Source organism: Pagrus pagrus, assembly GCF_965226575.1.
Source record: "Pagrus pagrus genome assembly, chromosome: 16".
Taxonomy (NCBI): Eukaryota; Metazoa; Chordata; class Actinopteri; order Spariformes; family Sparidae; genus Pagrus; species Pagrus pagrus.
Window position 1 is genome coordinate 12,630,615 of NC_140200.1, and position 22,000 is coordinate 12,652,614.

Here is a 22,000-nt window from a genome sequence, read left to right on the forward strand (position 1 = left end):
TCCACAACTATATATCGAGCTCTGTCTCCCTCTGGTGAGGGAAGATATGCAGGAGACCGCACGCAGGATGAAACTTACACAGTTCACAAAAATGCAATAAGCTTTGCATTGTACTGTAGTAGACATATTAAGCAATTTAAAGCCCACGCTAATCCAAGCAAACGTGTAAATTCAATCAAAATAGCAATGGAAATCCACAGTTCAGGCCCGGTGCATCAAACTAGCAGCACAAATGTTTCAACTTCCTGCATTTTTGTTTTCAAAATAAAAGTTTTAACGACAACTGCCGAGGTCCAAATTTCGAAGTTGATAGCAAAATGGCATTCGTGATTAAATGAAACTGGTACATGGGTTTAAACTGTATGAAGCTAATTATGACAATAGATATTTAACGCTGAACAACTAATTAAAAGTGATTTTGACCTTTAGCGTGAACTTCAACGTTGACGCGAACTTCAGGCCTGCATGACCTGGCGTGACGCAGCAGATATAACCTAAAAAGTCCAGAACCTCGACGTCTTACATTTAACTAGTTTTAACAATTAACGCCAATGGTACAAGATAAAGGCTAATATGGCTGGATGCTTTTCATTCGTATTAGTTACATACCATAGTAAATTTAAGGCCAAGTTAACTACGGAGTGGGCGCACCATTCGAGTGAGTTAGCTTGCTATTTAGCATTAACGCTAAAGCCACCGTCGAACTTTAGCTGAAGTTAGCATATGAGTTAGCGGTTACATAAGCAATATAAAACGGCCCTGGAGTTCATGCAGTTTTATGACAAGCAAAACTTAAAACCTTACCTTGGACATTAGATGTTCGGTCAAACGACTAAGGTGATGCTACCCCCCAAAAAAAGGTTTGTAAAAGCCGAAATTGGCATTTTGGACAGCGAGCACCAGCGACAGTGACAAGCGAGCGTGAACTAACTGCGTCATACGTTCAAGTACGTTCAACCCCTGACGTTAAATAACACGTTTTCTATCAGTATCCAGCAGGGGGAGCTGAGTGATTGTCCTGTAAAGTTTTTTGTAATGAACATGTGAGATTTATAGATCCAGATAGTTACCGTTTCGTGTAAGTTACAGTGTAAATCAATATGACATGCAGTTAAATAACAGGATTTCCTACTGCAAAGTTTCCTCGTCGAGATGTGTTTGCCCTCGTCCCGACCCCGTCCGAAATGGCCCGAAGGGAGAAGGAAGCGCGCGTTCACAAAAAGCTCGCCCCCGAGCTGTTGTGCTCGTACCACAGAGGCACTGTGGAGAGAGCTAAAGGTTCAAAAATGACTTTTTTTAGCGAGTTTTATCTGAAGATGTTGTATTGTAGAGGTGAAATCCAACTTTCATGACTGTCTAGTTATATTTTTAAACTGGGACAACAGCACATATGTTTGTGTTTTTATGTCTTTATTAACACAACCATGTGCAGCATGCTGAAGGAAAGGAACTTAAAAGACCAAAATAAGAAATTGACGACTGTGTGTTTTCTTTACAAAACTTGTATGAAAATTTTCATATTTATCATTTTTTAAAATTATTTTGATGTTTTTGTTGATGTGTTAAATATTACAAGTATACACTATTTATTTTTTGTTATTAAAGTCTTTGCTTGCTTGTCTGAGCCTCCTTTAATATTGAACAGAACAATATCTGACAGTAATACTCCAAGCTGTCAGGATGCGTTCCCCCTGCTGTAAATGGTCAAATTTAATGATATCAGCCTGAGAATCACAGGACTTATCTGTTGTGTGGAAAGAAGTCAGCAGTATGAATTTGAAAGATGTGTGAGCCTCCTTTCATATTGAACAGAGGGGGAACAGTATTTGACAGTAATATCCCAAGCTGTCAGGATGCGTTCCCCCTGCTGTAATGGTCAAATTTAATGATATCAGCCTGAAAATCACAGGACTTATCTGTTGTGGGGAAAGAAGTCAGGACTATTAATTTGAAAGATGTGTGAGCCTCCTTTCATATTGAACAGAGGGGAACAGTATCTGACAGTAATACTCCAAGCTGTCAGGATGCGTTCCCCCTGCTGTAAATGGTCAAATTTAATGATATCAGCCTGAAAATCACAGGACTTATCTGTTGTGGGGACAGAAGTCAGCAGTATGAATTTGAAAGATGTGTGAGCCTCCTTTCATATTGAACAGAGGGGGAACAGTATCTGACGGTAATCGTCCAAGCTGTCAGGATTCGTTCCCCCTGTTTAAAATGGTCAAATTTAACAATATCAGCCTGAAAATCACAGGACTTATCTGTTGTGGGGAAAGAAGTCAGCAGTATGAATTTGAAAGATGTGTGAGTCTCCTTTCATATTGAACAGAGGGGGAACAGTATCTGACAGTAATACTCCAAGCTGTCAGGATGCGTTCCCCCTGTTTTAAATGGTCAAATTTAATGATATCAGCCTGAAAATCACAGGACTTATCTCTTGTGGGGAAAGAAGTCAGCAGTATTAATTTGAAAGAGGTGTGAGCCTCCTTTCATATTGAACAGATAGAAACAGTATCTGACAGTAATAGTCCAAGCTGTCAGGATGCGTTCCCCTTGTTGTAAATGGTCAAATTTAATGATATCAGCCTGAAAATCACAGGACTTATCTGTTGTGGGGACAGAAGTCAGCAGTATGAATTTCAAAGAGGTGTGAGCCTCCTTTCATATTGAACAGAGGGGGAACAGTATCTGACAGTAATACTCCAAGCTGTCAGGATGCGTTCCCCCTGCTGTAAATGGTCAAATTTAATGATATCACCCTGAAAATCACAGGACTTATCTGTTGTGGGGACAGAAGTCAGCAGTATGAATTTCAAAGAGGTGTGAGCCTCCTTTCATATTGAACAGAGGGGGAACAGTATCTGACAGTAATACTCCAAGCTGTCAGGATGCGTTCCCCCTGCTGTAAATGGTCAAATTTAATGATATCAGCCTGAAAATCACAAAGTCACAGGACTTATCTGTTGTGGGGAAAGAAGTCGGCAGTATCAATTTGAAAGATGTGTGAGCCTCCTTTCATATTGAACAGAGAGAAACAGTATCTGACAGTAATACTCCAAGCTGTCAGGATGCGTTCCCCCTGTTTTAAATGGTCAAATTTAATGATATCAGCCTGAAAATCACAGGACTTATCTCTTGTGGGGAAAGAAGTCAGCAGTATTAATTTGAAAGATGTGTGAGCATCCTTTCATATTGAACAGAGAGAAACAGTATCTGACAGTAATACTCCAAGCTGTCAGAATGCGTTCCCCCTGCTGTAAATGGTCAAATTTAAGGATATCAGCCTGAAAATCACAGGACTTATCTGTTGTGGGGAAAGAAGTCAGGACTATGAATTTGAAAGATGCGTGAGCATCCTTTCATATTGAGGGGGAGGGGGAACAGTATCTGACAGTAATACTCCAAGCTGTCAGGATGCGTTCCCCCAGCTGTAAATGGTCAAATTTAATGATATCAGCCTGAAAATCACAGGACTTATCTGTTGTGGGGACAGAAGTCAGCAGTATGAATTTGAAAGATGTGTGAGCCTCCTTTCATATTAAACAGAGGGGGAACAGTATCTGACAGTAATAGTCCAAGCTGTCAGGATGCGTTCCCCCTGCTGTAAATGGTCAAATTTAAGGATATCAGCCTGAAAATCACAGGACTTATCTGTTGTGGGGACAGAAGTCAGCAGTATGAATTTGAAAGATGTGTGAGCCTCCTTTCATATTAAACAGAGGGGGAACAGTATCTGACAGTAATAGTCCAAGCTATCAGGATGGTTCCCCTTGTTGTAAATGGTCAAATTTAATGATATCAGCCTGAAAATCACAGGACTTATCTCTTGTGGGGACAGAAGTCAGCAGTATGAATTTGAAAGATGTGTGAGTCTCCTTTCATATTGAACAGAGGGGGAACAGTATCTGATAGTAATACTCCAAGCTGTCAGGATGCGTTCCCCCTGCTGTAAATGGTCAAATTTAATGATATCAGCCTGAAAATCACAGGACTTATCTGTTGTCGGGACAGAAGTCAGCAGTATGAATTTGAAAGATGTGTGAGCCTCCTTTCATATTGAACAGAGAGAAACAGTATCTGACAGTAATAGTCCAAGCTGTCAGGATGCGTTCCCCCTGCTGTAAATGGTCAAATTTAATGATATCAGCCTGAAAATCACAGGACTTATCTGTTGTGGGGACAGAAGTCAGGAGTATGAATTTGAAAGATGTGTGAGCCTCCTTTCATATTGAACAGAGAGAAACAGTATCTGACAGTAATACTCCAAGCTGTCAGGATGCGTTCCCCCTGTTTTAAATGGTCAAATTTAATGATATCAGCCTGAAAATCACAGGACTTATCTGTTGTGGGGACAGAAGTCAGCAGTATGAATTTCAAAGATGTGTGAGCCTCCTTTCATATTGAACAGAGGGGGAACAGTATCTGACGGTAATCGTCCAAGCTGTCAGGATTCGTTCCCCCTGTTTAAAATGGTCAAATTTAACGATATCAGCCTGAAAATCACAGGACTTATCTGTTGTGGGGAAAGAAGTCAGCAGTATGAATTTGAAAGATGTGTGAGTCTCCTTTCATATTGAACAGAGAGAAACAGTATCTGACAGTAATACTCCAAGCTGTCAGGATGCGTTCCCCCTGTTTTAAATGGTCAAATTTAATGATATCAGCCTGAAAATCACAGGACTTATCTCTTGTGGGGAAAGAAGTCAGGACTATTAATTTGAAAGATGCGTGAGCATCCTTTCATATTGAGGGGGAGGGGGAACAGTATCTGACAGTAATACTCCAAGCTGTCAGGATGCGTTCCCCCTGCTGTAAATGGTCAAATGTAATGATATCAGCCTGAAAATCACAGGACTTATCTGTTGTGGGGAAAGAAGTCAGCAGTATGAATTTGAAAGATGCGTGAGCCTCCTTTCATATTGAACAGAGAGAAACAGTATCTGACAGTAATAGTCCAAGCTGTCAGGATGCGTTCCCCCTGCTGTAAATGGTCAAATTTAATGATATAAGCCTGAAAATCACAGGACTTATCTGCTGTGGGGACAGAAGTCAGGAGTATGAATCTGAAAGATGTGTGAGCCTCCTTTCATATTAAACAGAGGGGGAACAGTATCTGACAGTAATAGTCCAAGCTGTCAGGATGCGTTCCCCCTGCTGTAATGGTCAAATTTCATTATATCATCCTGAAAATCACAGGACTTATCTGTTGTGGGGAAAGAAGTCAGCAGTATGAATTTGAAAGATGTGTGAGTCTCCTTTCATATTGAACAGAGGGGGAACAGTATCTGACAGTAATAGTCCAAGCTGTCAGGATGCGTTCCCCCTGCTGTAAATGGTCAAATTTAATGATATCAGCCTGAAAATCACAGGACTTATCTGTTGTGGGGAAAGAAGTCAGGACTATTAATTTGAAAGATGTGTGAGCCTCCTTTCATATTGAGGGGGAGGGGGAACAGTATCTGACAGTAATACTCCAAGCTGTCAGGATGCGTTCCCCCTGCTGTAAATGGTCAAATTTAATGATATCAGCCTGAAAATCACAGGACTTATCTGTTGTGGGGACAGAAGTCAGCAGTATGAATTTGAAATATGTGTAGCCTCCTTTCATATTGAACAGAGGGGGAACAGTATCTGACAGTAATACTCAAAGTTGTCAGGATGCGTTCCCCCTGCTGTAATGGTCAAATTTCATTATATCATCCTGAAAATCACAGGACTTATCTGTTGTGGGGAAAGAAGTCAGCAGTATGAATTTCAAAGATGTGTGAGCCTCCTTTCATATTGAACAGAGGGGGAACAGTATCTGGCAGCAATACTCCAAGCTGTCAGGATGCGTTCCCCTTGTTGTAAATGGTCAAATTTAATGATATCAGCCTGAAAATCACAGGACTTATCTGTTGTGGGGACAGAAGTTAGCAGTATGAATTTCAAAGATGTGTGAGCCTCCTTTCATATTGAACAGAGAGAAACAGTATCTGGCAGCAATACTCCAAGCTGTCAGGATGCGTTCCCCCTGCTGTAAATGGTCAAATTTAATGATATCAGCCTGAAAATCACAGGACTTATCTGTTGTGGGGACAGAAGTCAGGAGTATGAATTTCAAAGATGTGTGAGCCTCCTTTCATATTGAACAGAGGGGGAACAGTATCTGACAGTAATACTCCAAGCTGTCAGGATGCGTTCCCCCTGTTTTAAATGGTCAAATTTAATGATATCAGCCTGAAAATCACAGGACTTATCTGTTGTGGGGACAGAAGTCAGCAGTATGAATTTGAAAGATGTGTGAGCCTCCTTTCATATTGAACAGAGGGGGAACAGTATCTGACAGTATTAGTCCAAGCTGTCAGGATGCGTTCCCCCTGCTGTAAATGGTCAAATTTAATGATATCAGCCTGAAAATCACAGGACTTATCTGTTGTGGGGACAGAAGTCAGCAGTATGAATTTGAAAGATGTGTGAGCCTCCTTTCATATTGAACAGAGGGGGAACAGTATCTGACGGTAATCGTCCAAGCTGTCAGGATTCGTTCCCCCTGTTTAAAATGGTCAAATTTAACAATATCAGCCTGAAAATCACAGGACTTATCTGTTGTGGGGAAAGAAGTCAGCAGTATGAATTTGAAAGATGTGTGAGTCTCCTTTCATATTGAACAGAGGGGGAACAGTATCTGACAGTAATACTCCAAGCTGTCAGGATGCGTTCCCCCTGTTTTAAATGGTCAAATTTAATGATATCAGCCTGAAAATCACAGGACTTATCTCTTGTGGGGAAAGAAGTCAGCAGTATTAATTTGAAAGAGGTGTGAGCCTCCTTTCATATTGAACAGATAGAAACAGTATCTGACAGTAATAGTCCAAGCTGTCAGGATGCGTTCCCCCTGCTGTAATGGTCAAATTTAATGATATCAGCCTGAAAATCACAGGACTTATCTGTTGTGGGGAAAGAAGTCAGGACTATTAATTTGAAAGATGTGTGAGCCTCCTTTCATATTGAACAGAGGGGAACAGTATCTGACAGTAATACTCCAAGCTGTCAGGATGCGTTCCCCCTGCTGTAAATGGTCAAATTTAATGATATCAGCCTGAAAATCACAGGACTTATCTCTTGTGGGGAAAGAAGTCAGCAGTATTAATTTGAAAGAGGTGTGAGCCTCCTTTCATATTGAACAGATAGAAACAGTATCTGACAGTAATAGTCCAAGCTGTCAGGATGCGTTCCCCCTGTTTTAAATGGTCAAATTTCCTCGGTTCCTTCTCCTCAGCTCCTCAGGTATGTGGTGGAAACTGCCAGCACGTCCCATTGTTTGTAGTGAAAACAGCTTCTCCCTTGAATAAGCAAGATGTCCACCGCTATGTTGTCCGTAAAAACTAATTGTATCCATGGGATACATAAAGTTATAGACGGATAGTGTAATCTACTGAGTTAAAAGATTAAAAAACACACGACATGTACGGAGCTACTGGATAAGCGTCCTGCTCGCGACGGCGCTGGAAGTGGTGGAGCTATACTGGAGCTGGATTTTAAACTGAAGGGATGCAACCGGAAGTCATATTCCTGGGTTGGAAGTCGACATCGGAGTATTGTTGTGACTGGTTTTAGCCATGGACGAGTATCAGACAGAAGAGGAGGTAGGTTTGACACTTTGAAACTACTTCTTGATTGTATTTTTGTCACATAGAAATAACACTGACATATTACCACACAATTATATCTTGTAACTGTTGGTCCAGAAAGCAGCCATGTCGACGGGCTAGCTTAAACCTTAACGGTACTGTTTTGTTGTTTTGTGTCTCATTGAACAGACTGCGTTCGTCGTTGAAGAAGTGAGCAAAATAATCAAAGAGGTAAGCGAAACATAGTCTCAATGCCTTTCGGTTTGTCCACAAAGTTTAGGTTTTATCGGCTCTTTGCTTCCGTTAGCTAGCAACTTTGTGTTTAGCTACCCTGTGGTTGCTAAGGACACTGTAACGGTTGCTAGGCACCGTCCTTATCTTCACCCATAGAGTTTATATCATAAGTAGACTGATTATAACGTCTTCATACAGTGTTTTTCTAGTTAGATTGTATTATATGATGACTTGATTTAAAAGACATGAATTTCTGATATATATATTAGCTGTATTACAGCAAAAATTTACTGTGATATTTACTTGTACTTTTTAAATACATTTATTACTAGAAAATGAGACTCCACTACAGAAATGGCAAATAATAATTAGTAAATAAAATGTGTATGATAATAATAATAATAATAATAATTATATTAATAATAATAATAATAATAATAATAATAATAATAATAAAGCAATAATAAATAAAGAAAAACAAAAACAGTACCTAGCATGAACATTTAGGACAGCAGGGATGCTGTCACTGGTCTGGTCTTGGTATCAGGTGCATGTGTATATATTATCTATACATATATGTACATGAGAACAAATATAATTAGAGAATGTGAAGGCATTCATACAACACTGTCAATTTAAAGCTATTCGGTGTGGTCTAAATAACATCTCCGCTTTGTTTAAACTGTCTCTGTAGTCAGTAGAAGCAGCCATAGGAGGAAATGCCTACCAGCACAGCAGAGTGAACCAGTGGACGACTAATGTAGTGGAGCAGTGCCTCAGCCAGCTCAGCAAGCTTGGGAAGCCTTTCAAATATATTGGTATATGCCCTGCTGCCTCTTAACACATGAAATACTATTATTCGGATGGTTCTTGGGCTCTGAAGCTATTATAAAAAGGTGTGTGTTTTCCCCACAGTGACCTGTATCATCATGCAGAAGAATGGAGCAGGTCTGCAAACAGCTAGCACATGCTTCTGGGACAACTCTACTGATGGTAAAATAAAACACCTCTGTGCTTTTCATAGATGCAGCTTTGAAGTTGTCTACAATGTGTTGTATGACTGGTTTCACTCAAGTTATGTTTTCATCAGTAAAAATAATTGCATGACAGTTTGGAGTGTCAAGATCATCTGCTGGTTCACGATTACAGACTCTCTCTCTTTTTCTCTACACTCGGCATTTTATTTGCCAAAAGAGACAGAGCATACGGTAAACAAAGTTTGATATAGATATCACAATTATATTATTGTGAATTAATGTGGCCATGATAGGGTAGGGAAAATCTGATGTCATGACAATCCTAATGACAGTCTTGTGAATCGTTAAGTGCCCAAGTGGTAGAGATGTAAATTTTATAAGTAATGTTTTGTCTTCTGTCAGCAACTATTGGTGTGCTCTTGAGCAAGGCAGCTGTCTTAGAAATGCTTCAGTCAAGCTTGAGAGTCACCAACTCTAAACATGTAAATGTGGAGTTGTCCCAGACTTTACTCTGTATTATATCCAACAGGAAGCTGTGCAGTCAGATGGGAGAACAAGTCCATGTACTGTATCGTCAATGTTTTTGGGCTGGCCATCTGAACCGACTACATTGTTCCAGTGTGTTTGAAATGTGAAGGATTTTGTGTATTTTTCAGAACCAGCATGTTATGTTGGTTATATTTGAGTAAATGTTTTTTTTTTATTTGAAGTGCAATTGATTAAAACAATACCATGCCGTATATACTTTGCTTTATTTACACGTGACATGACAGAGTGCTACATGCACAGCTTTTATCTCATAAAGCAACAAAAATGGCAAGAACTTCAAACATATCAGGACCCACAATAACCTCATTTCACCACCGATAACAATCATATGCTACATTCAAACTGAAAGAATCAAAAATGTACATTTATGTCAAAGCATTTACACATCTGAAACTGCTGCCCATTTAGAAGAAAAAAGGTGATATAAAGACAAGGCACCATCTTGATTAGAATACACGTTGAGATATTATTTGTAAGGAACAGGAGCAAAGTTTGTTTTGGCCATTTTAGTCCATAAGCTTCAGTTTTAGAAAACAAAGGAAAGGGCAGCATGTCTCACATTGTAGGCAATACGAGGAAAGTTACAGGAGAAAAAACAGAATATTTAAAATAATATGTTCTACATAAGGCAAAAGATATTTGGCCAATGGTTTAACTACTGTATGGATAAGAAATGCGTAACATGATAGATCAGTAGCCCATTTACATAAAGTTGTGTAAAAGTCTTGCAGTCTCATCAAAATCCATCCACCCAGATATTGAGATAATACAGTATCAAATGCCATCACTTTTCGGCAAAATAAATACAAGTCATTTCAAGTGCAATAACAAAGCTTCTATCCAGGGGAAGAATTGGTAAGAAGTGGTAATAGATCAGTGGTATCTACTCCAGTTAAGGCTCTCTGTGTATTTTTTATACATGTCTGAGGACAATTAGAGTTTGTCAACAACCAACACTGCTATGGCACTTAAATTCACCAAACATGTCAATGTTGACGAGCCACAATGTACCGTTAAGAGTGCACAGCAGTTGCAGCATAAGCGTCCTTTACTTTCTACCATCAGGACTCAGCTTTGGCCAGATATATGCATTGTCATTCATCTCAGACTGCCAGAGAGTGGAAAGGAATGGCAAGAACATCAGTGCAAGAATAGAGAAAGAACAGTGGTTCAACACAAAGCATTAAAACAAAAACATTGATTTCAATCGCAAATAAATCCCCAATTAATATTAGCACTTTCCCCGAATATTTTGAAGCGTAAAGTTGTGAAGAAATGCTGGTTATGAGAAAGAAAAATTTACAAATAGGTAAAAATTGTAATGTTACCTATGTTTTCAATGAGGCTGAAAGCATGAACAATTAAGTTGAAGTACAGTACATTCAGTCGACATGGAACTTATCCTTTTTTTAAAAATAGATTTATGTACACTTACAGTATGTCATTTTGCATTACCAATGCAAGTACTCCTTATTTACACATACACATTTATAGTGTTACAATTTGTTGCGTTTTCATAGTTTCCAACAGGGACACAGAGATCCACATCAGTCACTGTCACTCTCATCCTGGTACTTGGCAGTTGCCTTGATAGCTCGTCCATTTTGTAAAGGCATGTCCTCATAATCGCTCCTTTACAAAGACGAAGAAAATATCAGTTCACACAGTGAATACTACCTCCCAAGCGGTAAGGAATTTAGGTTCATAAAGACAATCAAGTAAACAAATGCTTACCCATATATTACTTCATCATCTGAGTCATTTAGCATGGAGAAGGCAGGATTATCCTTTAACTGGGAGTCTGTGAAATAAAACAAAAAGAGTTAGGTTGATGCATTTGTCGATTATTTACAGCATTGACACTGTACTGTATTACCTACCATAAAGGGCATTCTTGGAGGGGGAATACACAAATGCTAATGTGTACAAGTAAAAGTTGAGTAGGCCATAGAATGATAAAAATTCAGCTGGTATGTCTGGAGTTAAGGAAACATTTCTCTCAATTTAAGACATCAGCATGCAATCTCACGTGGTATATTTATGTGAAATCATGGTCAAAATGAAATATAATTCAAAAAGGATATAGTTCTGGTAATGAGTAGACAGTTCAGCAACAAAGTTGTCTTGGAGAGCCTTGGCACCAAACCTCAGGTAGAGAATGACCATGCTGGAGGAGAAAGGGCAACAGGAACATCAGAATCAAATTAAGTCAAATTTACCACAAAGGGCCATAAAAAATAATTAAAGAGTCCTATTAGTTTTTTATATTCCTTACAACTGACCTTATTACAAGGACCACAAACGTCAGCGCTGTCAAAAACCTGAGCCGGAGATCTAGTGATGGAGAACACACAGAGAGCATGTTAATGTTATCATAGTAAAAGGAATTGGTGTAAATCAAATGCAAAGAGGTGAGGCATGCTGTGATACCTGAGTATGGCATGTTCTTGAGCTCAGAACAAGCTCTGACAACCAGGAAGATCAGGTAGAGGATATAGAGGACGACTACAATCAGGAAGAAGACCTTCATGCCCTGGAGAAAAACACCGGATTTTATCCAACTGCTGAATACTAAATAGAACAACTCTGCCCAAACACCAAGTCTTGAGCTTTACCACAACCTGTACCTCTACTGGAGCCTGAGAAGAAGACGACTCCACGAGCTCATGTTTTATTTGCTTTCACGGATACATCTGGTATCCTTCCTGTTCAGACAGATTTTTATCCTTGTCCGTGTTGGGCCAATCACAACTGTTTATCTAATATGGGTCAGGTTTGATACAAAGCAACCAAGATGGCCGAAGAGGAAAGTTGGGCATCAGTCAGAATATTTTCACATCTAACATGACAAACTAATAATTCATTCTGACCGAACCAGAGTAAATAGTTGTTGAACCAAGACGGTTTTAATTGTTTCTGTCGACTTTAAATACAGTGTGTTTAAAGATGATCTGCTTGGTACAATTGCTGTTTTTGTCAATGGAGACTGGCTGCTTTAAGAAGAGCGATACGGCTGTTTCTGGTTAAACAAAAAGGATTTTACCGTTTTGCTAAAAGGTCTATCTCAGAAAGGATACTTTCTATTATGTCATCAGAAAATCTGAGCCTGTCAGTGGCGAAAAAGCACATTTAGTGGCGGGACTTTGAAATGCACAGTTGCCCTCAAGGTTTACGTTACTTTTTGTACTTTTTAGTTATTAAGATACCAAGAAGAAAGTATCTAAATATTTTCCATTGCTCAGCACCAGGTCAAAGTCTTCGTTGCACTGATTCTGACTGATTCTATCCAACGGCATTTTGGTCTTGTGTAAACTCAATGTGTAAAGTTCCATTAAAGTTCTCACCTCAAAGTTCACTATATCCACTTTATAGCTATAGGTTGGGTCTTGGAGTTCATTAACCCTGCAAGTTCAGAAAAGGAGAGTAGAATCCTTTCAGTCCTGTTGAAATTCACAGTTTGAATCCAGCTGCTAGTGGCCATTGAGGTCAGACTTACGTTTGCCATATGCCCAGTGTAACCGCCGAAAGCCACAGAAGACCCACAATGATCAGCTTAGGCAGGTAGAACGTCAGACATTTCCTCTCACCCTGTGGAAACAATACAAAACGCATGAAAAAAGATAAGCTAAAAATAAGAGGGAAACAGTAAAGTATAGGTTTAGTAGTGGACCCACCTGAACCCTGATGCCATGATAAACACAGAGCCAGAAGAGTAGCAGGGCACACAAGAACAGAGCCTGGAAGAAAGCATCTAACGTCCCTGGAAACCAGCTGTTCACCAGGAATGACAACGGGAAGAATGGATCTGAACAGAAAAAAAGAAACCAAACACATTAAGCAACGCACCTGACCTTCTTTAAATTGGAAAGGATACATAATATCTGCAGTTAACATTTGGCTGTGAATATAACGGTGCATCTGTAATGGCAAAAAAGGTGACTTAACGTGCTTTAACCTGATGGGGAAATTAAGGATAAAAGGACATGAGGAGAGGTCACTGAAGCTCACCATTGTAGAGTAGAAGCAAAGGGAGCAGGATGGACATCCACTTCTGTTCTATGCCCCAATCCCTCATAGAAAACTTCCTCAGTGAGTGTGCAAACATACACTAGAACATCGAAAGAAAAAACGTTAGTCCTACATTTGGTAAAAGTCAGTTTTAAGTCTCTGAATTACACATGTTATCTTTTGTTCAACTGGTCAGCTTGGACCACGTAAATGGAGACCAAATCATGACCAAGACCAGAGTGTATCGACAAGACTTTGAGGGGTTGAGACCCGAACCAAGACCAAGACCAGACCAGTGCCAGAGCAACACTAACATGACTCAAAATGTGAAACATGCAAACCATAGGCTCTCCTACAAAACATTATGAAGGAATGGATGATTCATAAGTTATTCAATACAGTGATATCCCTGCAGCTGTGGTCTTGAAATAATATCCAGAGTCCTCTTTTTGTGAGACAGAGACAAGACCAAAGAAAAATGTGGTTGATTCTGAGACAAGACCAAGACCACCTTTCTCAAGTACTACAATACTAATATGCAGACATACAATGCTTTTATAATTAAAACATTCACTGGGCAAAATAAGAAAACTACTCTGTCCAATGTGTGTATAATTAAAATATTCATCTTATTAGCCTTTCATATCAGCAGAAATGTTCATTTCAGGCAGATGCCGACATTTCATTTTAAGGTGTTTATCGGCCGATACAGATGACGTGCTGATATTATCGTGCAAACCTAGTAAAAAGTCATCTGTCCTCTTACCGTCACCATAAAGGTCAGCACCACAAAGACAAACCGGAACCAGATCTCCACTTGCGAGAAGGTGGGATTGTAAGTTTTCCACTGAGGAGAAATTTAAATAAGAGAACAAAAGGGAGAGAATCAAAAAGCGTTAAGAGGCTGTGACGGACCTGTGAGCTCAAAAATCTAATGCAACAACAAAAACACAATCATCATAGTTTAATTTATGAGCTGAAAAAGACTCCTGCCAGTGTTCTTCACTTACCACAAACTTGACTTTGATTTCATACGTGATATTTTCAAGGCCTTTGAAGCTGACCATGACCTGGTACCGGGTGTAGTTCAGATAGCCCAGATGGAGCACAATGATCTCATCACATATCTGTAAGGAGAGACAAAAAACGCTGTCTGTTGAACTGCTCTGAGGATGTCAACATCTGTCCATCTAACATGATGATCAAATCAGATCCTGCACTCATCATTAATGACATTTCATAAACTCACACTGCTGCCTGACTAAATGATAATGAACGCATACCATCAGAGAGAAATATTTGCTGATTGACACTTACAGTCCCACAGTGTAGCATTCGTGATCTCTTGTGCCCTTGGTTAATCTGCATCACACTGGCATCCTGCATCACTCCCTTCAGCTCAACATTGATCTCAAAAGGCTGCTGGAAGCCGCCCACTGACGCACACAGCAGTAAAAACATGTTGTTATTAGCCAGAGACACTTATATTTTCAAAATTATAGAAAGCTATTTGAGGTGTGTCATAGAGACGCCCTAAACATTCAACCTTTATGTTTGTAGGTCAGTCTGTGGTCTTACTATTAATGTGTTCAGCCTGCATCACACAGGTGAGCCATAGCTGCTGGTTGTAGGTGGTGAGGGGGGGAGAATCTAGGTTGAAAGGCCCAGTCTGAAAACATACAGTGAATTACGTGATTAATTTGCTAATCAATATAAGAAACACAAAATGTTATTCAAGGAAGAGCTTCTCTTAAACCCAACATACATCAAATTAAAAGTGCAAGGGTAAGGGTGGGAATTGCAGGGTGAAGATCAACATCATACTAACAAACACGAATAACAAAACACTCTTTATATATATATATATATATATATATATATATATATATATATATATATATACATATATATATATATATAGTACACTAGTAGTGTATCTGCAACTGTTACACCATTCCATCAACATTCATTTCTTTGCATTCTTGCCGAAGCGAAGTGACTGCATTCATTAAAAATGTCTGATGTGCACTGCTTGCCATTACAACAACGCACACCTTTTCATCTTACCTTAACTGAGAAGTTTTTGACAAGTAGTTGATCGCCATTGTGCTCTTGCTCAGAAATAATCTTCGGACCTACAGAAATAAAGAAAACATAATAATTACATTGCTTTTTCACATGGCAATACCCCAAAAGACCTCAAAATGTAATAGTCAACTGATATAACATGGATATCTGCAAACAAGAGGACTGACTTAAACTTTATTTGACGTCTTGCTGAAAATGAAATCTATCTTATCGACAAAAATGAATCTATTTAGACAGTATGCACCTTGTGAAGTGAAGCTTTTCTAAGAAAAAGATTCCTATGCCAAGGGAGAAAAATGTGCAGCCATATAAACTGAAGAAATCAAGTTAAAGGGGCACGATCTAGTTTTGGAGAAGAAATTCAAACTTTCAAACAATATTAATGAGGTAATAATACAAACTCAGATATATTGATTTTTTCCATAACTGAATAAACAAGCTGTTCTCAGAGGAAAATTAGGTCCCCAGAAAACTGTTTGACCTAGAAAGGTGGCAGGGTCCGCCAAATATAAACAAAGTAAAACAGTATTAAATTGTGTTATCCTTTAAGGACAGTTTTTTCTTTATTCAACTTATTCAGTCATGGAAACAAAGTGTGTTTGTTTATTAGTTTGTTTAAGCAGTCAATGAAGATCTTTCTCTTCTGATTCACATTTCTTCCCCACAACTACACAGTGCACCATTAATGCTGTCACAACATATACAAATGCTTTCATGTTACCAAAGTTAAAAAGATGCAGATCAGCAGTATTAATTTGGAGAATCCAGGAAGGAGCAGAGAAGTGGCAAAACCAGGTCACATTTTAAAGTATTCTGCTTTCAGAGCTTGATAACAGCAGGTGATGCAATGAAGCAGTGACTCACTTCATCTGTATCTCAGAACCCTTATGTCTGTTCACTAAAATGACTTCTGACCAACACCCAGCTAAGGTAAATGTTAAAGAAACGTTTATCAGCCCTACCTGCGATCCCAATGAAGACTGTGAGGGCAAAGCAGATCAGGAACAACACGAAGACCAGGACGAAATGCCTTTTCGACAAGGTGTAGAGCCGCATGGGGGCCAATCTGTCACAAGGAGACATTTATCAGAGATAACTAACACATACTAATCACTAAAGCCACAACTAGAGAGTGAGAGAAACAACCCGACTCGAATAATGTTTGTTTTGTGCTTAACGCTGTAGCCCTACAGCCTGCGTTTCAGGTACGGATATGTCAACACTGCTAGCTTTCATGCTAGTTTATGCTAGCAGTAACAGATGGCAGGGAATGCACAGTGGCTTTAACACTTATCCTCACATTTAAACATCAGAAACACTTCTCGGGTGTGTCCGCTGACTAAATATCACACTTACAGCTCCATTTCTTTCGGGTTTCAGTCTCGGTGCCGAGAAAAAACGTTAAAATTTCGCAGTGAGTCGACATCCGTGTATCAACATCAGCCTGCGACAACTGGAATGCAACGTCACCGAACCGTGACGCCAACGGGCAGGAAGGGAACGTGAAAGGGAAAGGGCGCTTGTTGGAGTGCGTAGGGGACAAAGTAGGATTCCCTACGTCCTTTCGCGTCCTTTTTTTGGAAATACGTGCTTGTTTAGGCTGTGAAACCCTCCAGCCTAAACAATTTATGTTTCAGTATTAAACATGAGGTGGATATGTTTTAATCGTGAGTAAGATATTTATTTTATTCAGCCAAAAACGAGAAGGTAGAGACTATTTGAACCTCTGAACGTCGCGCATGCGTACCACGACTTTTAATTTCTAATGAGCTAAACGTTTTTTAAGTTAATTTCTTCCAATTTTCACAAGATTTAGACTTTAAAACAGAAATTAGGTGTTTTAATTCCATTTAATGGAAATACAATACTAAACTAGAGAAGGCAAGTCCTGAAGAACTTGCGGTTGTGAATGCACCCTGTTGAGAAGCTAACGCCAAATGCGGATTGCTGGTGTTGAAAACTTTGAATAATGTCCAGAATATATGAAATATGCGGAATATTTTAAGGTTTTTGAAGAGCTGACGCCAAATGCGGATTGCCGGCATTGAAAACTTTGAATAATGTCCAGAATATATGAAATATGTTAAATATTTAAAGGTTTTTGAAGAGCTGACGCCAAATGCGGATTGCCAGCTTTGAAAACTTTGAATAATGTCCAGAATATCTAAAAACTGTGAAATAATTTAGGGTTTGTTGAAAAGCTAAGGCCAAACTGAATTGGTGGCTTGAATTTATTTGAAGTCTCGTCTGAAGACAATGAAGCTTCCTAATAGTTGGGTGAGAATGAAGGATTAAAAATAGAATATAAGCTGTGAGCCAAACAGGAGTATGAAGAGATGTTACAGTGAGAATGGATCAAATACTCTGAATGGGACTGAAACGTTAAATAAATGTCAATGTGTCAGTGATTGGGAACATTTCAATATTTAGATGGAGATTCTGGCTTGAATGAATGAAAAGATAATAGTTAAATATAGTTGAAATGTTGGGAAATATACTCTGTAATACACTGTGTGTAGTAAACTGACTCATTGATAAATCTGTCTCTCTATCTCGGTTGCCACAGTGACGGTAACCAGGGTGGTCGCGGCAACGGACTGTGGGAGTTGATTTAATAGTGATTTCTGCTGAGGTTCACCTCACATTAACATGCTTCTCCCTCCAAAACAGTAACTGCTATCACTCAAATAATGATATGGTCGAAACTATGAGAGTCTTGTCAACATTTTGTGAAATTTTTGTGTGTGTGTGGTCAAAAATGTGTCTTCTGGAGCAGTTCAGAAAAGTGGATGTGTTTGCCTGCCTCCAGATTTTTTTCCTATCAATTACATGGGACTTGATGCGGCAGTTGGTCGGTGTTGCTTTCAGTTAAACGCCCACTGAGCCAAGAGTTTTTGTCCGATTGGCTCCAGAGAACCACTCTAGCGACCGGCACGAATTTTCCTACAAGCTGATGTGGTTATTTTTCTGCTGGAGTGAAAATTGTGGATGCAAGCGCGAGTTGAAGACGAGATTTTCTGAATTTTTTTTAGGTGCTCCCCACTCTGTCAGTTGGCTCCTCCACTCTGGCTCTCAACATTCCACCCCATACACACCAATGCAAAAATCTGAAACTGCCTGAAAAGTTACCGATGTTTGAACTGCGACTGTGCAAAAAGTATGAATGCTGTGAGAAAGATGAATACAGGCTTGAATGTAGACACATAGTTGAATATTTCAAAGTTTGAATGGAGTTTCTATCTGGAAGTGTGAATGATTAGCTGAGCTTTGAAAATGCTTGAAAAAGTGTGATCCACCCAATACACACCAATGCAAAAATCTGAAACGTTACCGATGTTTGAACTGCGACTGTGCAAAAAGTATGAATGCTGTGAGAAAGATGAATACAGGCTTGAATGTAGACAAATAGTGGAATATTTCAGAGTTTGAATGGAGTTTCTATCTTGAAGTGTGAATGACTAGATGAGTTTTGAAAATGCTTGAAAAAGTGTGAAATTTGAGATTTTTTGAACATTCCGTAATCTGCTTGAATGGGAAAAAATGGCCGGAAAACGCTGAATATCTCGGAAATTATGAATGATATGAATGAGAAAAATAGACGCGGTCGATTCCCAATTGAGATGAATATTTTGGTTTTTGAATGGAGTGAATACGTTGAAAAATGTTGAAGGAGTTAAGGGCCAAACTTTCTGACCCGGAAGATATAATAATAAAAATAAAAAAAATAAAAATAAAGAATTCCGTGCGTAGAAGAACATATGTTGTGAATGCCTCCTGCATTCACAACCAATTATCTTCCACAAGACAACACTTGTTGCCTTTAAAAGCAATCGAGAGGCCCCTAAAATGTGGTACTAACTCAAATTTTAGTACGTGTGGGGAGAATGTAAAGTATTATAGTCTGCACTATTTTTCCCTTTTCCACCCATGTTATGAAGCTTTTTACCCTATAGTCTGCCATCATCTGAAATATAAAGCCACGAAATATAATGCAGTAAACGTATAATTCCACGTAAATACCTGCAATGAACACCTTTCGTTTGCATCTGCCATCTTAACACAACATGCCCATAACACATAACTGTTCTGCATTACAGTGCAAATGTATATATTATAATTTATATATATATATATATATATATATATATATATATATATATATATATATATTATAATTATAATTCACAGCGTACAGCGCCAAAATAGCCATGTTATATAACGCAGCTGAAAATGGATGTGCCATTGTGTTGGTAGGTAAACAGGAGAGCCACCTGTAAAAACGATCATCTCGGTAAGGTGTCAGGTCCTCCTTCAGCTCGTTGTAGGCCTCCTGTATCTTCCTACAGAAGTACTTCAGCTCGCTGTACAGAGGGTTTTCCAAGCCGGACGAGTAGTCGTTGTCCATTATCCCACCGAGCCGTCTGACGGCTGAAAATGGCGATGGGGAAACAGCCCGCGGTCTTTAGAGAGCAGCACAATGATCCGTCCGTATTGTCACGTCGCTTGATCGAAAGTGCAGCCGAAGCTGTTTTGTTTGTGTCGGTTCAAAGAAAGAGGGGGAAAAAAGCCGTAAAAAAAAAACCGAAGAGGGGGCGGAAGCGCATACCCATCACACGGGAGGAGGGTCACGTGATCAGAGTTCAGCACCACGGACAGAGACAGACGGCTGCCTCTGATCACAGCAGGGACACCGCGGAGCTGCTCAAACGTCAGGGAGCTGCAGACTAGTCTTCAATCCATCAACCAGGAGATGACTGCATTTAAACAGCGTTTTCACAGTCCAGTTGGGGTGTGGGGAATGAAGAGTCATACTTGTTAAAAATTATGTATTTTGAAAGCATTAAACTTCCACCTGTGCTTCAACATGTGCTGTTTGAGACACTAGACCCACTCTATAATTTTAAGGGTAGTTGAACTTTACTTGAGTATGCTTTTTGCTACTTAAACCACATTTTAAAAGCAAATACTGTGCTTTTTACTCCACTTTATTTGCTAACACACATCACCAGAGTAACTCTGAACTGATGCTAACTGTATTCTGTTTATACAGCCATGACTGTAGCCACTGTTAGCTTGTTAGCTCATTTAGGTGTGCAGTTAGCTAGGCTACAGGTTGGTGTTGGTGTTTACACTGCTAGCACAGGAGCTTTGGACCAATGGAGAGAGAGAGAATGTTTTTCAGAGCTGGGGCTAGCTGGTTAGCATGCTAACTCAAGTAGATATCGCTGCAACAAAATGCGGAAATCTTTGACGTAGCATCAAAAATGTTACTTCTTCACATTCTGTTCATGATTTTAGTTCATTTTTGAATGTTTTAAACTAAAATTCTTACATAATGCCCCTTTAAATTAATTTATTTTATAGGCAATCTGATACAAAGAAACCCCACTGACTCTCAAAATCAGAAAAATGTTGCGCCTAAATGTTGTACATACCTGAAATACCTACACATGTATAATTCACTTTTACTTGTACTTTCAATACTTAGGTATATTTATTGCCAGAAAACTACTTTTGATACTTAAGTATATTTGATATCAGAAACTTTAAGACTTTTGCTCAAGTACTATTTGCATGGGTGACTTTCACTTTTACCAAAGTAATATTCTAACACAACATCTTTACTTTTACTCTAGTATGATGTTTGGGTACTTTTTACAAACTCTAGTCCAATAGCTGGCTAGATTTAAACAATGGCAACTTTAAATACAACAATACTGGATATAATTTGGAGACAAGACACAGCATTTTTTTTTTCTGAAACAATGACGTTTTATTCAAAAGATGCGTGACATATACAATTATAAAATAATTTACATGGCATGCCTTACTATCCATTCACTATAAACGTTCAGTCACCAAATCGGAGTCAGATTCTTTTCAAGTGTTTTTGTCATTTAAGTCTACATCTAGAAATACAAAGCACATAATCTTTTCTAAAGAAAAGCCAAATCCTACAATATCTACAACAGGTCATCTCATGAAATCAGTTTAAAGTGAATCCTTAACCTAAGTCCATAGGCAATTCTCAACATGAACTCAGTGGCTTACACTTGTGAACTTATGTGAACGATGTGTGTATGTGTGTGTGTATGTGTAAGAAGCCATGATCACACACCTTTAAAGATAATAGATTAAACACTGATGGGATTGGTAGACTGCACAGTTGAATACAGACACACCTTGACTTAACAGTTACACTCTACATAACTAGTCTACCGACTACACTAAACTGGGCACTTACTCATTCACATCTTTTCCATCCAATGCAAACTTCACAAAACACAGAAAATTTGCCCGTTCCCGACCCTCCCGACCCAACCCCCACCTTCCCATCTCACAATATGGGCTACACTTGAAACAATTTTTTTTTTCTTTTTATCAACACAAAGAAATGTTCAGAAAAGTCCACAATATACAGTATGTATAGATACTATATCTCCTTTAGGAAATAATCTCATAAATAAAACGTACAGATCAGCAACTGAGATGCTGAACTAAAAGAACGGTATCAAACTGTGGTCAAAAGTG

The 22,000-nt window shown here is 39.0% G+C and overlaps 2 protein-coding genes and 1 long non-coding RNA gene across 5 annotated transcripts in view; 1 reads left to right on the forward strand and 2 right to left on the reverse strand.

The window, feature by feature from the left end:
- Nucleotides 1-1,023, reverse strand: part of LOC311271937 — a 32,066-nt gene extending 31,043 nt beyond the window's left edge. Inside the window, exon 1 of one of the 2 annotated variants that reach the window (XR_014624501.1) lies at nt 805-1,023. This is a non-coding gene — a long non-coding RNA (uncharacterized lncRNA). The remainder of the gene's footprint in view (nt 1-804) is intronic. The other variant, XR_014624502.1, reaches the window with a different exon arrangement.
- Nucleotides 1,024-7,511: 6,488 nt separating this feature from the next.
- On the forward strand, nt 7,512-9,564 carry dynlt1b (dynein light chain Tctex-type 1b). Its single transcript, XM_084378168.1, has 5 exons — nt 7,512-7,628; nt 7,803-7,844; nt 8,542-8,665; nt 8,763-8,840; nt 9,354-9,564. Exons 1-5 carry the CDS (start codon nt 7,602-7,604, stop codon nt 9,422-9,424), a joined length of 342 nt encoding a protein of 113 aa, XP_084234294.1. The 5' UTR covers nt 7,512-7,601; the 3' UTR covers nt 9,425-9,564.
- tmem181 (transmembrane protein 181) lies at nt 9,560-20,094 on the reverse strand. Of its 2 annotated transcripts, none has more exons than XM_084378166.1 (17): nt 19,741-20,094; nt 16,432-16,535; nt 15,449-15,516; nt 14,960-15,050; nt 14,699-14,817; nt 14,392-14,508; nt 14,148-14,228; nt 13,382-13,481; nt 13,048-13,178; nt 12,870-12,961; nt 12,718-12,775; nt 11,804-11,906; nt 11,656-11,707; nt 11,458-11,540; nt 11,254-11,343; nt 11,108-11,174; nt 9,560-11,005 (listed from the first exon to the last, which is right to left on the reverse strand). In XM_084378166.1, the coding sequence occupies exons 1-17, from the start codon at nt 19,872-19,874 to the stop codon at nt 10,921-10,923; spliced, it is 1,575 nt and encodes a 524-aa protein (XP_084234292.1). In that variant the 5' UTR covers nt 19,875-20,094; the 3' UTR covers nt 9,560-10,920. The 2 variants fall into 2 exon arrangements, with proteins under 2 accessions (XP_084234292.1, XP_084234293.1); XM_084378167.1 differs by lacking the exon at nt 19,741-20,094 and adding an exon at nt 16,826-16,936.
- Between the last annotated feature and the right edge of the window lie 1,906 nt (nt 20,095-22,000).